Genomic DNA, 14,899 nt, shown 5'->3' with positions numbered 1-14,899 from the left:
AACATTATCAGTAGAATGGCCTTACTGAAGAACTCAGATACTTTCAACGTGGCATAATCATAGGATGTCACCTTTCCAAAAAGTCAGTTCGCCAGTGCTGAAGATCATAAAAATGGTCTGTCCTCGGTTTCAACACTCACTACTGAGTTACAAACTGCCTGTGGAAGCAACAACGGCCCAAGAACTGTTCGTCAAGAGCTTCATGTAATGGGTTTCCATGGACGAGCAGCCACACTGAAGCTTAAGATCACCATGCCCAATGCCAAGCGTCGGTTGGAATGGTGTAAAGCTTGCAGCCATTGTACTCTTGAGCTGTGGAAACATGTTCACTGGAGTGATGAATCACGCTTCACCATCTGCCAGTCCGACAGATGAATTGGGGTTTGGTGGATGCCAGAAGAACGCTACCTTCCCTATTACATAGTGCCAAATGTCAAGTTTGGTGGAGGAGGAATAATGATCTGGGGCTGTTTTTCATGATTCGGGCTAGGCCCCTTAGTTCCAGTGAAGTGAAATCTTAACGCTACAGTATACAATGACATTCTAGACAGTGGTGTAAAGTACTTAAGTAGATACTTTAAAGTATTTTTTACTTAAGTTGTTTTTTGGGGTATCTGTACTTTACTATTTATATTTTTGACAACTTTTACTTTACTACATTTCTTAACAAAATAATGTACTTTTTACTCCACACATTTTCCCTGGCACCTAAAGTACTTGTAATTATTTTGAATGCTTGGCAATACAGGAAAATGGTCCAAATCACACAATTATCAAGATAACATCCCTGATCATCTCTATTGCCTCTGATCCTCTGGACTCATTAAACAGATGCTTAATTTGTAAATGATGTATGTATGTTGGAGTGTGCCCCTGGCTTTCTGTAAATTAAAACATGTTAAATGGTTTGCTTAGTATAAGGAATATGAGATTACTTATACTTTTATTTTTGATGCTTAAGTATATTTTAGCAAATACCAAATACTGACTTTTACTCAAGTAGTATTTTACTGGGTCTTTCACTTTTACCTGTCATGTTTTATTATGGAATCTTTACTTTTACTCAAGTATGACAATTGGATACCTTTTCCACCACTGATTCTCAACGATTCTGTGCTTCCAGCTTTGTTACAACAGTTTGGGGAAGGACCTTTCCTGTTTCAGCATGACAAAGCGAGGTCAATACAGAAATGGTTTATGGAGATCAGTGTGGAAGAACTTGACTGGCCTGCACAGAGCCCTGACCTCAACCCCATTGAACATCTTTGGGCTCAATTGGAACTGAGACGGCAAGCCAGACCTAATTGCCCATCATCAGCGTCCAACCTCACTAATGTTCTTGTGGCTGAAAGGAAACAAGTCCCTGCAGCAATGTTCCAACATCTAGTAGAAAGCCTCCCCAGAACAGTGGAGGCTGTTATATAAGCAAATGGGAACCAACTCCATAGTAATGCCCATGATTTTGGAATTATATTTTCGACTAGCAGGTGTCCACATACCTTTGGTGTCCACAACATAAGTAGTTGTTGTTTTTAACTTTTCGCGCGGCTAGTAGGAAGAGGAAAATCATCACTTCCTCGTACACCCCCCGACCTGTAGTTGGCGGTAATGTTGTCTTGCCGTCGCTGTTCCTTCTTTTCTCCGTCACTAGTTTCCACAGCGTCATAACCCTCGCCTATTTCTACAATGTATATATTTGAAACCCTTACTCTGAGCTATAATAAAGAACCCGAACCTAAAAAATAAGACCAATAAGCGCTTACATTTTTTATTACAAGCCATATTTACTTTGTCGCAACTTATTTTCTTGGCGGGGATGCGTAGTTGTTACCTCTGAGGTATAATAAGAACGGTGACGTTGGCTACCTGCTAGCTAGCAGTGGGAGCTGGGTCGAGTAAATGCTACCGAGCAAGCTAATGGCACTAACGTTTCAGGGGAATGTCTACTAAATAAATATTCGGACTCGTTAACTCTTCAGGCTATCGATAGCTATATCGTCTTTTGTCTTGGCTGCACAGACATCTAGCTATCCGTTTCTGTTCAGACAGAGTTAAATAGGCAGTTTTGGGAAACGAAGTTAGCCAGCCAGGTCACAGAAGTGCAGTGTTGTGGACCGACCCAAAAGAGAGTTTTCTCTGCCGTCCTCCATCGGTTTCCGAGGATGGTTCTGCTAAGGAGTGTCCCCCCACCCACCGAGGGAGTCCGGCATGAACAAGGCGAGACGACGGCGGTGTTGGACGGGAAGGGTCTCGGCACAGGGACTCTCTACGTTGCTGAAACGTATGTGACGCTCGGTGTGGTGGCTAGTTAGCCAGTTGACATTTGTTAGTTAGCATGCTAGCTAATTTCTAAAGTCCTAAAATCAGGAAGTTTCAAGACTTACATGTTTCCTTAGTGTTTTTGCTTTGAAAATATACACTTAACATTTATTTTATTATAAACTTCAACTTGAGCACCTTGAACTTGAATTTTGCATCATGTTAGCTAACTAGTCAATGACTTGACGTGGATCTCAGTTATATTTAATTGATTAATCACTTCTCCTTGCCTCACATCCTTCCTCCTTGTCTCCTTCTCAAAGCACATTGGCCGGGAAGATCTGAGGTTCCTCCGTTTTGAGGAGGCAAGGAGGGAGGACAAGATGAATTTAACAGTCTGATGGCCTTGAGATAGATGCTGTTTTTCAGTCTCTCGGTCCCAGCTTTGATGCACCTGTACTGACCTCACCTTCTGGAAGGTAGTGGGGTGAACAGGCAGTGGCTCGGGTGGTTGTTGTCCTTGATAATCTTTTTTTTGGCCTTCCTGTGACATTGGGTGCCGTAGGTATCTTAGAGGGCAGGTAGTTTGCAACTGGTGATGCGTTGGGCAGACCGCACCACCTTCTGGGCAGGTAATTTGAGGGTTTTAGGTGCCAAGCCAAATTTCTTCAGCCTCCTGAGGTTGAAGAGGTGCTGTTGTGCTTTCTTCACCACACTATCTGTGTGGGTGGACCATTTCAGTTTGTCAGTGATGTGTATGCCGAGGAACTTGAAGCTTTCCACCTCCCCTGCGGTCCTGTAAATGTGGATAGGGGGGGGGGGGGGGTGCTGTTTCCTGAAGTCCACGATCATCTCCTTTTTGTTGACGCTGAGTGAGAATGTTGCTTTCCTTTGTTTTCCAGGCGGTTGTCGTGGTTTGACGGGTCAGGGATGGGCTTCTCTCTGGAGTACCCCACTATCAGCCTTCACGCCATCTCACGAGACCTCAGCGCCTACCCACAGGAACATCTATACGTCATGGTCAATGCAAAACTCAACGGTGAGAAACACACCTGTCCATCAGTGTCAATATCAAACTCGCAGTAAGAAGATCCTAAAGTGTGTGTCTGTGTTTTCCCCAGATGAGATGCAGGAGAATGCCCATGATGAGGAGGATGAGGAAGACGAGTGTGAGGGGATCACAGAGATCCGCTTCGTCCCTAGCGACAAGGCAGCATGTAAGTGTGAGGGGAGAGGGATGTCTAGTTGTGCAGGGCTAAATTTAAGTCAATGCATCTTTATTAAGCAGGTCACAGATAATAACATCTTCTACATATAATGTAACCAGTGCTGTACAATAGCCAATAACAAGTTCAAACATCTCTATACACACATGCATTAGGGATGTCTTAAGCTTTTGTCTCTCCAGTTTTTTGACATGCAGCTCTAGTTTGGAATCGCTATGCCAGCTAGGATTTCCCTAATATGTGTGTGTGTGTGTGTGTGTGTGTCCAGTGGAGTCTATGTTTTCAGCGATGTGTGAGTGTCAGGCCCTGCACCCAGACCCAGATGACGAAGACTCCAACGGGGATTTTGATGGAGATGAGTACGATGTGGAGGAGGCAGGTGTGTAACTCACTAATTTATACAAGCATACAGACACACTTTAACATACAGTTCATGAACTCACATAGATGGAGTAATCAAGAAGATAATATTAACATTGTATCTCCACCTTCTTTCTCCCTTCAACGGAAAAGAGGCAGGTAAGAAGCCTAACAACTATGCACTCACCCTACCAGCTGCTACTACTACTACACACACACACAGGTACACACACACTCACTGGTGGTATTCTCTCTCTGTCCCCCAGAGCATGGTCAGGGTGATATCCCGTCATTCTGTACATATGAGGAGGGTGTGTCGGGGCTGAGGGCTGAAGGCCAGGCCACTCTACAGAGACTGGAGGGCATGTTAGCTCAGTCTGTCGCAAACACCTTTCACATGGCTGGGGTCCGCACTGATGAGACCAATGGAGAGTTTGACGGTGGGTCACATACGCGTACAAGAATAGCTCACACACATAGTCAAACACAGGATACAAGGGTAGGTCACACACACACTGAAATAGTATAACCCCACAGGCAAAGTTTCATGAACGGGATGTAAATAATACACAGCGGAGGTTCTTGAAACTGACTTTCTCAGCTCTGCTTGTTAGATGTGGTGTGTATTGTAATAACCACGAGATTTATTTAACTGGGCAAGTCCGTTAAGAACAAATTCTTATTTACAATGACGGCCTACACCGGCCAAACCCGGATGACGCTGGGCCAATTGAGCGCCACCCTATGGAACTCCCAATCACAGCCAGTTGTGATACAGCCTGGATGGCACTTGAGGACAGAGTGACAATGATCCTGCTCTACATAGTCACTACATAACAGCAAGTACATAACAAAGAGAACATAACATAATACAATAAAAGATGCATGCAAAAACATTACAAAAATATTACCAGGCTAGCTACTTGGTCTTAGAATATCCTGACTGGCTTGAATGGAACAAGCATCTCTGTCAGATGAGGGAGCTTAGCCATGGAGCCTTCCAGAAGTTAAAATAAGAGCATTGAAGTCAGCCTGATACTGGCAACTAATAAGCCAGTACAGTTAGTCCTTCTCTGGAGCACCGGATGGTTCTCCAACTCGAGCCTGTCGCTGACTTATCACTACAAAAGAGTGAAAACACTCAATTTCTGTAGCTGTGTTTCTCTGAGAAGGATACATCTGCTAGAATCTCTTCCCTCTGTCACACACTCTTCTTACACTTCTATCTTTTCTCTCTTGTACCATCTCTCTCCCTCCATCTCTTCCCTATTTGGTACCTACTTTTAGATTTTCTGTGGTAGCTCTTTCTCCTTGTTGTTGACATGGTACCTGTTCCCACGTTTCTCTAAGAGCCATCTGAGCTCACTGCTCAAAAAAATAAAGGGAACACTAAAATAACACATCCTAGATCTGAATTAATGAAATATTCTTATTAAAAACTTTTTTCTTTACATAGTTGAATGTGCTGACAACAAAACCACACAAAAATTACCAATGGAAATCAAATGTATCAACCCATGGAGGTCTGGATTTGGAGTCACACTCAAAATTAAAGTGGAAAACCACACTACAGGCTGATCCAACTTTGATGTAATGTCCTTAAAACAAGTCAAAATGAGGCTCAGTAGTGTATGTGGCCTCCACGTGCCTTTATGACCTCCCTACAACACCTGGGCATGCTCCTGATGAGGTGGCGGATGGTCTCCTGAAGGATCTCCTCCCAGACCTGGTTTAAAGCATCCGCCAACTCCTGGACAGTCTGTGGTGCAACGTGGCGTTGGTGGATGGAGGGAGACATGATGTCCCAGATGTGCTCAATTGGATTCAGGTCTGGGGAACGGCGGGCCAGTCCATAGCATCAATGCCTTCCTCTTGCAGGAACTGCTGACACACTCCAGCCACATGAGGTCTAGTATTGTCTTGCATTAGGAGGAACCCAGGGCCAACCGCAGCAGCATATGGTCTCACAAGGGGTCTGAGGATCTCATCTCGGTACCTAATGGCAGTCAGGCTACCTCTGGCGAGCACATGGAGGGCTGTGCGGCCCCCCAAAGAAATGCCACCCCACACCATGACTGACCCACCGCCAAACCGGTCATGCTGGAGGATGTTGCAGGCAGCAGAACGTTCTCCACGGCGTCTCCAGACTGTCACGTGCTCGGTGTGAACCTGCTTTCATCTGTGAAGAGCACAGGGCGCCAGTGGCGAATTTGCCAATCTTGGTGTTCTCTGGCAAATGCCAAATGTCCTGCACGGTGTTGGGCTGTAAGCACAACCCCCACCTGTGGACGTCGGGACGGATGGTAGAGGCGGGTTACCCACTCGCCGACGAATTATCACAAGAGACATGGACCTGTGTACCCTGTACTGGCGTCTTCTCTTCTTTGAGCCTGGTCGGGTATCTGGAGTAAATTCTTCGCGTCCGACTCATTAAAGAAAAAATCTTTGTCCAGTTCAAGGTGCGTAATCGCTGTTCTGATATCCAGAAGCTATTTTCAGTCATAAGAGGTGGCATAAACATATGTACAAAATAAGTTACAAACAATGCAAAAAACATTCAAAATAGCACAATTGGTTAGGAGCCCGTAAAACGGCAACCATATCCTCTGGCGCTAAAGCTGTAACGTAACAAAATGTAGAAAAAGTCAAGGGGTCTGAATACTTTATGAATGCGCTGTAACTTAACGTAGTAAGTAAATATAACTCAGTATAGTAAATCAATCTGGCCAGGTTTGTTTGACACACACTGCTGGAATTTCCAGTATTAATGTTTTTTTCCTGTGTGACTTTGTCACATGTACTTTGTCTTCCAAGGCATTCAGAGCCCCTATCTCTATCTTGAAAGGAAAAAAAAACACTTTCACTTTCTTTTTCTCACTCTGACTAGCGGGTATATAGTTCAGAGCATAGCCCACACCCGTTATGAACACATGAGCATGAAGAAAGCTGCATGTGTTTCATGATAATCAGTATATTGGCTGTTCTAGTCATTGTATTTCTATGTCTGTCTTTGCAGATGGGGTGGAGGTGGATGCAGGGTCAACGGTGGCTGGACAGTTTGAAGATGCAGACATAGACCACTAGTAAAAACATATCATAATACTACGTTATAATTATCAGTATGTTAGTGTGATGTTTTATGTGATCACCTTTAAATCCACATCCTGCTGTCAACTTTATGGACCTGCTTTACCATACTGTAGCTAAGTCTCTCACTGTCTTTTTTGCTCCCTCTTCTTCTCTCAGATGGATCTCAGCCAGTCAAAGCACTTGTGGTACATTGTGGGATAGGAGAATACAACCTCTCCACTTCCTGTCCCCAAGGCATCATTTTCCACAGAAATATATATTCCTCTCGTGTTTTGTACCTGAAGACCAGTTGTACTGAGTTTTCCCCAACAGGGAGCAGTGTTGTCTTTGTATGAAATCTCTTCAATAAATAAATCGTTTTTGTATGAATAAGTGTGTTTGTGTTATGTGCACATTCCAGAGGAGTAACATAGGAGCTACGCTGAGGTGTCAGCAAATGTTTTAATATTGAAGTCTGTTTTATTATGCTGAACAAAAATATAAACGCAACATGCAAAGTGTTGGTCCATGTTTCAGGAGCTGAAATAAAAGATCCCAGAAATGTTCCATATGCACACATTTGTTAACATCCCTTTGTCAAGATAACCCATCTACCTGACAGGTGTGGCATATCAAGAAGCTGATTAAACAGCATGATCATTACACAGATGCACGTTGTGATGGGGACAAAGGCCACTCTAAAATGTGATGTTTTGTCACACAACTCCATGCTGCAGATGTCTAAAGCTGAGGGAGTATGCGATTTGAGTGCTGACTGCAGGAACGTCCACCAGTGATTTTGTGTTCATTTCTCTATCAATTTGGCAGTATGTCCAACCAGCCTCACAACCGCAGACCACATGTAACCACACCAGCCCAAGACCTTCACCTGTGGGATTGTCTGGGGGGGGGGGGGGGCTATGCTCTCCCAATTCCACCTATGGCTGCGCCCTTGCCCAGTTGTGAAATTCATAGATTAGGGCCTAATAAATGCATTTGAATTGACTGATTTCCTTATATGAACTGTAACTCAGCAAATTATTTTAAATTGTTGCATGTTGTGTTTGTTTTTGTTCATTATAGATAGGAGAGTGTGCTGAAATTGCTTTGGGACGGAATCGAAAGCTGTAAATGAGCTGTGAACTGTGGGGCGAGGGTCTCAGTCTGGCTTTAAACTTGAAATGTATAATAGAATGCACAAGGAGCAATTTCAAAAATGGGTAGTGTATCAGTTCAGGGGCTGCATATGTGTGGGAAACGTTAGGACGATTCTATGGGCCTGTGAATGACAGGGGCCCTAAACAAGTATTATAACATTAGGTACATTTTTTTTCAACATTAAATTATTAACCTATCATCATTCATATATTTTTTATTTACAATGTACTAATAAAACTAACGGTTTCTTTTCTTGTTTTTGGCAAAAAAGTACAAATCCATAGAGCCTCTACCCCCAAACCAGGCGCGAACGGTACTTGCTAGCAGTGAATTGCGAGTGAGGAGTGCCAGTGGAGCATCATGTCTCAGCTTCCTAAAGAAAAATCTGGTTTCCATAAACGAAAAAGACTGGAGAGAGAAAAGGAAGGGTGACAGTATGTCACCCAATTGTTCACAAAGGAAGGTGGGTGTAGTCTGTGAGTGGTGGAAATTAACCTGGTAGCGTAGTCCGTAGTGAAATAGGCTACTTTTGATCCCCTAACATTAGTGAGTTAATATCCTCACATAAAATTCTGTTGTTTACATTTCGAGACTCTTTCAGTCGAGATTTAATCAATGCAGGCAAACTTTTAGCAAGCTATTCATACTAAATCAGTTCTCCCTGCCCCTGCCTGGTGCCAGGCCCAACAGATGCAGCTTCAGGCTCAGTAGCCCTGTCACCCCATCCCCATACCCCTGAACCAGCCCTGTCTCCTCATCCCCATACCCCTGAACCAGCCCTACTCCCAACTGAAGGAGGTGAGCAGCATTGTGTTCAATGACATGTCAGTTAGCATAATTGCAGGTACTGCAATTCATTGAGGACAGGAATGTGATTCTCCAGTCAGGAAACATCTCACTTGACACAGAGGCAGCCAATATCAGAGCCTTAAAGGAAGAGATGCGGGCTCTTAGAGATGAATGGGAGTCTCTCCTGTCTGAGGCAACACTGATTGCTACGCAAATGGATGTTGCACCTCAATTGAGCAAGGAACACAGCCGCCAGAGGAGATTCCATGATGAGACCTCTCAAGAGGAGACGGCTCAGGACAGTGCAGCAGTTTTGGAACACTGTTTTTTACTGCTATGGACAACATAAGTGACTTGGACACTTGGTTCCACACCACTGCAAAAATTGTAGAATCATTTTCTGCTGTTCTGAAAGTTGGACAGATTCGTGAGGATAAAGTCCCTTCTGTGTGCCAACCACTGATCATGAAGTATTCCAGAGATCTTACACCTGAGTTTCAACATGAAGTAAGACACCTGAACACTGTATATGCTGCCACTTTCCCCTCTAACTTGTCTCCTCTTGGTCTCCCGAATGCAATTTGTAAGATGCAGCTGCAAAGCATTTTTGGAGAAGTGTGCATTGCTTTACACATATTTTGCACACTGCCTATTACTATTGCTGGTGGCGAGAGAGCTTTCAGTAAGCTAAAAACTATTTGAGGTCCACTATGTCCCAGGACAGGCTTTGCAGTCTTGCCACTCTGTCCATTGAAAGTCAATTAGCTAGAAAGCTGGATATCAGAGACTTGATCAGTGACTTTGCCAGCAAAAAGGCTCGGCGCTGGGCTCTTGGTGAGTAACGCTGAGCAAGGCCCAGTGATAACTCTTAAATGGCATGGCTATGGATATTGGATCACTACACACATGATGCCCACAGGCTGAGAACAGACTGAAAACAGTTCAAAAATATGCTTCTGATTTTATTATTTTGTTTGTTATATCATTCTATAGATGATCATGTTAATTCATTTTAATTGAAGAGATTAATGTATATTTAAGTTATATTTATTTTAAGTTATTCATTAATGTTAAGAGAATTCTCCATTCAAGAATTGTACCATTAAAATTACATTTTGACTGTAAAAGATGATGGCCTTCAGCACTTCTTATAGAGGGTATCAGTCTTGCATCAAATAGTGAATTCCACTGTATGCAGAATGTTGCATGCATATCTGCACAGTCTTATATTTTCACAGCTCACTGTCAGTAAATATTGGACTACAAGAGAGTTGTAAGCCTGCAAAGCTAGAGTTATTTAAAGCTTTGAATGGGTCGATTGGGTTCTGGAGGTGTGTGGTTACAGCAATTGCGCAGGGTTGGTGTGGCCTGTGGTGGTGTGGCCCAATGTGATATCTTTTCATGGGGCCCAAAATCCCTGGCGGCACCTCTGCATCAGTTCCTTTTTTTTAATGTAGATTTTTTTAGCCCATAGATATTGTTGTAATTGTTGTGAAAAGTTTGGGACCACTGCACTAGACCACCCGTGGCCACAGAAACCAAGGTTTCTTATTTGCTATGCTCAAGCTATTAGGCAGCGCGAGCAGAGCGAGAACCAATTAAAACTATTGGCCTTGGGAGCAAGCTGTGTCAATCATAAAAATTGAGCCAGAGCGTAATTTTACGCTGAGCAGCGCAAGCCTCTCACAGAGCGTTTACGTCCATGTTTAATTTAAATAAATAGGAGCAACTCTTGATCTGCAAAAGTTCTGTGTCTGGTGTAGCAGGCCACCGGAGCTACACTCACTCACAGCTTAAGGATTGGAAAAGCAACTCATCTCTGACCATTTTAACTGTTCATTTCACCAACTTAAATCATCAAAACTATTGTCGGAGCACCTTTTTTTATCATTCACCTAGGTCTGACCCAGTTTGCGTATATTTAAATTACATTTTTGTCATTTAGCAGACACTTATCCAGAGTGACTTATAGTGCATTCATTTTAAGATGGCTAGGTGAGACAACCACATATCACAGTAATAGCAAGGATGTTTTTCCTCAAAGTAGCTTTCAGCCAAGTCACAGCTACTAAGGGGAGAAAAGTAAAGTGCGAGTGTTAGTTCACAAAAGGCTTTTGTGTGTGTGTGTGTGTGTGTGTGTGTGTGTGTGTGTGTGTGTGTGTGTGTGTGTGTGTGTGTGTGTGTGTGTGTGTGTGTGTGTGTGTGTGTGTGTGTGTGTGTGTGTGTGTGTGTGGTGGGGGGGGCGAAGAGATGGATACTGTGGACTTTTTTAAGATACTCTTTGAAGAGGTAGGTTTTCAGATGTTTTTGGAGATGGGCAGGGACTCTGCTGTTCTAGCTGGTTCCACCATTGGGGTGCCAGGACAGAGGAGAGCTTGGACTGGGCTGAGGGGAGCTTCCCTCCCATAGGGGTGGAGGAAGGTCAAGAGACCAGAGGTGGCAGAACAGAGTGCTCGGGTTGGGGTGTAGGGTTTGTGCATAGCCTGAAGGTAGATTGGAGGGGCAGTTCCTCCTGCTATTCCGTAGGCAAGTACCATGGTCTTGTAATAGATGTGAGCTTTGACTGGAAGCCAGTGGAGTGTGTGGACTGCGGAGGAGCGGGGTGACTTGGAAAGGTTGACAATACTCCTCAAGTTGGCCATAGGCATATCTATTGAAGAACTGTACATAAAATACTATCTCAAATAGTTTTAAATATGCTACTAACACTACTAACTACAGAAATCTATTATTATTTTTTACATCAATCCAGAGGAAGACAGCTCATAAAAATGTATGGATTAGAGTAAATGAAATGGTACCATTACGTTCCAGACCAATTTTTAAATGCCACCAGCCACCACTGCACAAATCATACTAGATTATAAAACATCTCAATATATAGTCTTTTTTTTTGTTTGAATGTGCTTAGTTTTAAAGAGGTCACTATGCATCAGGGTTCTTCGGTTCGTAGGGATTGATGGTGGGTCCAGGGCCGTAGACACCAAACAGAAGAAAACTAACCGAAAAGGGGAGGAACTACCTGAACTTGACTAATACAAAACTTGTTTTTGTAGTTAAATGTATTCTGTTACAAAACGGTTTTGCTACATGTGCACTAATGAAAATGACCCAGGGTCATTTCCTCTTGTTAGCCAGAAGGGGGCGGTAGGGAGCAGCTCTACCAGACAACATCTGATCAAACAACAGGACCGAACACATCATACCTGCAGGGTGGGGGTGGGGTGGGGGGGGGGGAGGGGGGGGGGGAGTTAGAAAAGAGGAGGGAAGAAGAGAGTGGGAGTAAAGTCAGAAAAACAGAAAAGGAAGTGGACCCCATAGTTCACCTGTGTGTGTGTGTGTGTGTGTGCGTACCTAATAGAGGAGCCAGCCAGTAAACCAGGCAGTAATCCAGAAAGGAGTGCCCACTGCAGGAGAACTGGGTGGAGAGGGCCAACGCAGGGTTAAACACAGCCCCCGTCATCTTGCCACCTGCAACACAAACACACAAAGGCTTAAACACTGCTCCTATCACTGACACCTGCAACAATAACACACACACAGGGTTAAACACCGTAACCCACCTGCATAGGTCAAGGTAGCGGTGAGTGCTGCTATGGCATGTACCCGGTACCTCTGGTCCATAGTGTGTGTGTGTGTGAAGGCGGTTTGCATGGCAAAGGCCCCTGCCAGCTCCACAGCTGCAGCGGTGACCAGAGGGCCGGGGAGCACCAGGCTGGTGTGTGTGTCTGTGTGGATGGGGCTAATGCATTGGAAGCCCTGGAGTGTGTGTCTCAGGTGCAGGTCAGAGAGACCGAGGGCCCACAGCCCCTGTAGCATGGTGCGAGCCACGCTTGCTGCCATGAACTGGCACACCATCCTCAGCACACCGCTCCTGAATACAATAGAGTAGAATAGAATATGTATCCATATAATACATATCCATTATAGAAAGACGGCAATAGAATGTAATTATGCATAGAATAGAATATGTACCCATAGAATTTAACAAAATATACACTACCGTTCAGCTAACACAACGTGCCATTGGAACACAGGAGTGATGGTTGCTGATAATGGGCCTCTGTTTCCTATTTAGATATTCCATTAAAAATCTGCTGTTTCCAGCTACAATAGTCATCTACAACATTAACAATGTTTACACTGTATTTCTGATCAAATTAGATGTTATTTTAATGGACAATTTATTTTATTTTCTTTCAAAAACAAGGACATTTTTAAGTAACACCAAACTTGTGAACGGTAGTGTACATTTTACTTTTACATTTCTATTATATTCTATCTATTATAAAGAATATACTAAAATAGGTATCCATTACATATAATCAACAATATAATATATAATGTATCCATTACATATAATCAACAATAGTATCCATTAGAAGGCCAGCATCCCGGAGTCGCCTCTTCACTGTTGACGTTGAGACTGGTGTTTTGCTGGTACTATTTAATGAAGCTGCCAGTTGAGGACTTGTGAGGCGTCTGTTTCTCAAACTAGACACTCTAATGTACTTGTCTCCTTGCTCAGTTGTGCACCGGGGCCTCCAACTCCTCTTTCTATTCTGGTTTGAGACAGTTTGCGCTGTTCTGTGAAGGGAGTAGTACACAGCGTTGTACGAGATCTTCAGTTTCTTGGCAATTTCTCGCCTGGAATAGCCTTCATTTCTCAGAACAAGAATAGACTGACGAGTTTCAGAAGAAAGTCCTTTGTTTCTGGCCATTTTGAGCCTGTAATCGAACCCACAAATGCTGATTCTCCAGATACTCAACTAGTCTAAAGAAGGCCAGTTATATTGCTTCTTTAATCAGGACAACAGTTTTCAGCTGTGCTAACGTAATTGCAAAAGGGTTTTCTAATGATCAATTAGCCTTTTAAAATGCTAAACTTGGAATAGCTAACACAATGTGCCATTGGAACACAGGAGTGATGGTTGCTGATAATGGGCCTAGACAATGTCTACACTGTATTTCTGATCAATTTGATGTTATTTTAATGGACAAAAATATTGCTTTTCTTTCAAAAACAAGGATATTTCTAAGTGACACCAAACTTTTGAACAGTAGTGTACATTTTACATAGAATATAATAGATTTTTCATACAAAAATCTCTATTATAAGGAATAGACTAAAATAGGTATCCATTATATATAATTAACAATAGAATAGATCATGTATCCATTACATAGAGACAACAATATAATAGATAATGTGTCCATTACATAGAATCAACACTAGAGTAGATCATGTATCCATTACATGGAGACAATTATAGAATAGATAATGTATCCATTAGATAGAGACAACAATAGAATACAGTAGAATAGAATAGAACCTGGCAGTGAGGCGTCCCCGGTAGGTGTATTCCAGCGTGCTACAGGGGTTCCCCAGGGCTCCATGGAAGGTGAGGCCATGGACCACAGATGCCAGATATGTGAGGCTGAGACAGAACTGAGGCTGCAGACGGCCCTCCTCCCCCAATAGACGCAGCTCTAGGTTGCAGATACACAGCTGCAGCGTAGAGACCAGCTCCACTGCGTAAACAGCAGACAGACACAGCCCTCTGGGAGCTAGTAGCTTGGTTAAGATTCTCCTGCTCAGCTCACACAGCAGCACAAAGACCGCTAGCAGACACAGAGACACCACAACGCCTGACATCTCTATCTGCAGATATCTGCCTCTCTCCTCAGTCTCGGTCTCTCCGCCTCTCTCTCTTTATGTGTCTTCTCGCGTGCTCCTCTGGATCTGTTTTCTTACGGCTGCAGCAGGCTACCGTGTGCGCGCGCGTGTGTGTGATCAGAGATGCGCTCTGCTGTAGATGATGCTGAGCTTGAGCTCATTTGGTGCGCAAGTGACTACCTCCCTCCCTCCTCTTTCGTCTCTCTGGCTCCCTGCTCTCCTCTATGTCTCTCCCTACACTGCGCTTCTACCTCCATGCCCATTGCTGCTATAACGTGGCCAGGCTATGTGGTGTGATCCCCCCACCCACCACCAGAGAGAACAGTAGTTATACAGATTCAATGATGTCATACCATATACA

General features: G+C 43.7%; 2 protein-coding genes across 2 annotated transcripts; one reads left to right on the top strand and one right to left on the bottom strand.

Moving 5' to 3' along the window:
* Window positions 1-1,628: 1,628 nt before the first annotated feature.
* Window positions 1,629-7,304, top strand: LOC110503827 (methylosome subunit pICln). Its single transcript, XM_036961384.1, has 8 exons — window positions 1,629-2,281; window positions 3,162-3,298; window positions 3,381-3,476; window positions 3,754-3,864; window positions 3,999-4,004; window positions 4,112-4,285; window positions 6,862-6,928; window positions 7,092-7,304. Coding segments are annotated over exons 1-8 (711 nt in total). The 5' UTR covers window positions 1,629-2,162; the 3' UTR covers window positions 7,093-7,304.
* On the bottom strand, window positions 7,144-14,805 carry LOC110503347 (aquaporin-11-like). Its single transcript, XM_036961382.1, has 4 exons — window positions 14,195-14,805; window positions 12,425-12,735; window positions 12,216-12,332; window positions 7,144-12,067 (listed from the first exon to the last, which is right to left on the bottom strand). Exons 1-4 carry the CDS (start codon window positions 14,515-14,517, stop codon window positions 11,979-11,981), a joined length of 840 nt encoding a protein of 279 aa, XP_036817277.1. The 5' UTR covers window positions 14,518-14,805; the 3' UTR covers window positions 7,144-11,978.
* Window positions 14,806-14,899: the final 94 nt, after the last annotated feature.

This window comes from Oncorhynchus mykiss, chromosome 24 (assembly GCF_013265735.2).
Source record: "Oncorhynchus mykiss isolate Arlee chromosome 24, USDA_OmykA_1.1, whole genome shotgun sequence".
NCBI classification, from domain to species: domain Eukaryota; kingdom Metazoa; phylum Chordata; class Actinopteri; order Salmoniformes; family Salmonidae; genus Oncorhynchus; species Oncorhynchus mykiss.
The sequence above is the reverse complement of the archived record's forward strand: the minus strand, read 5'-3'. Positions and strand labels throughout refer to the sequence as shown.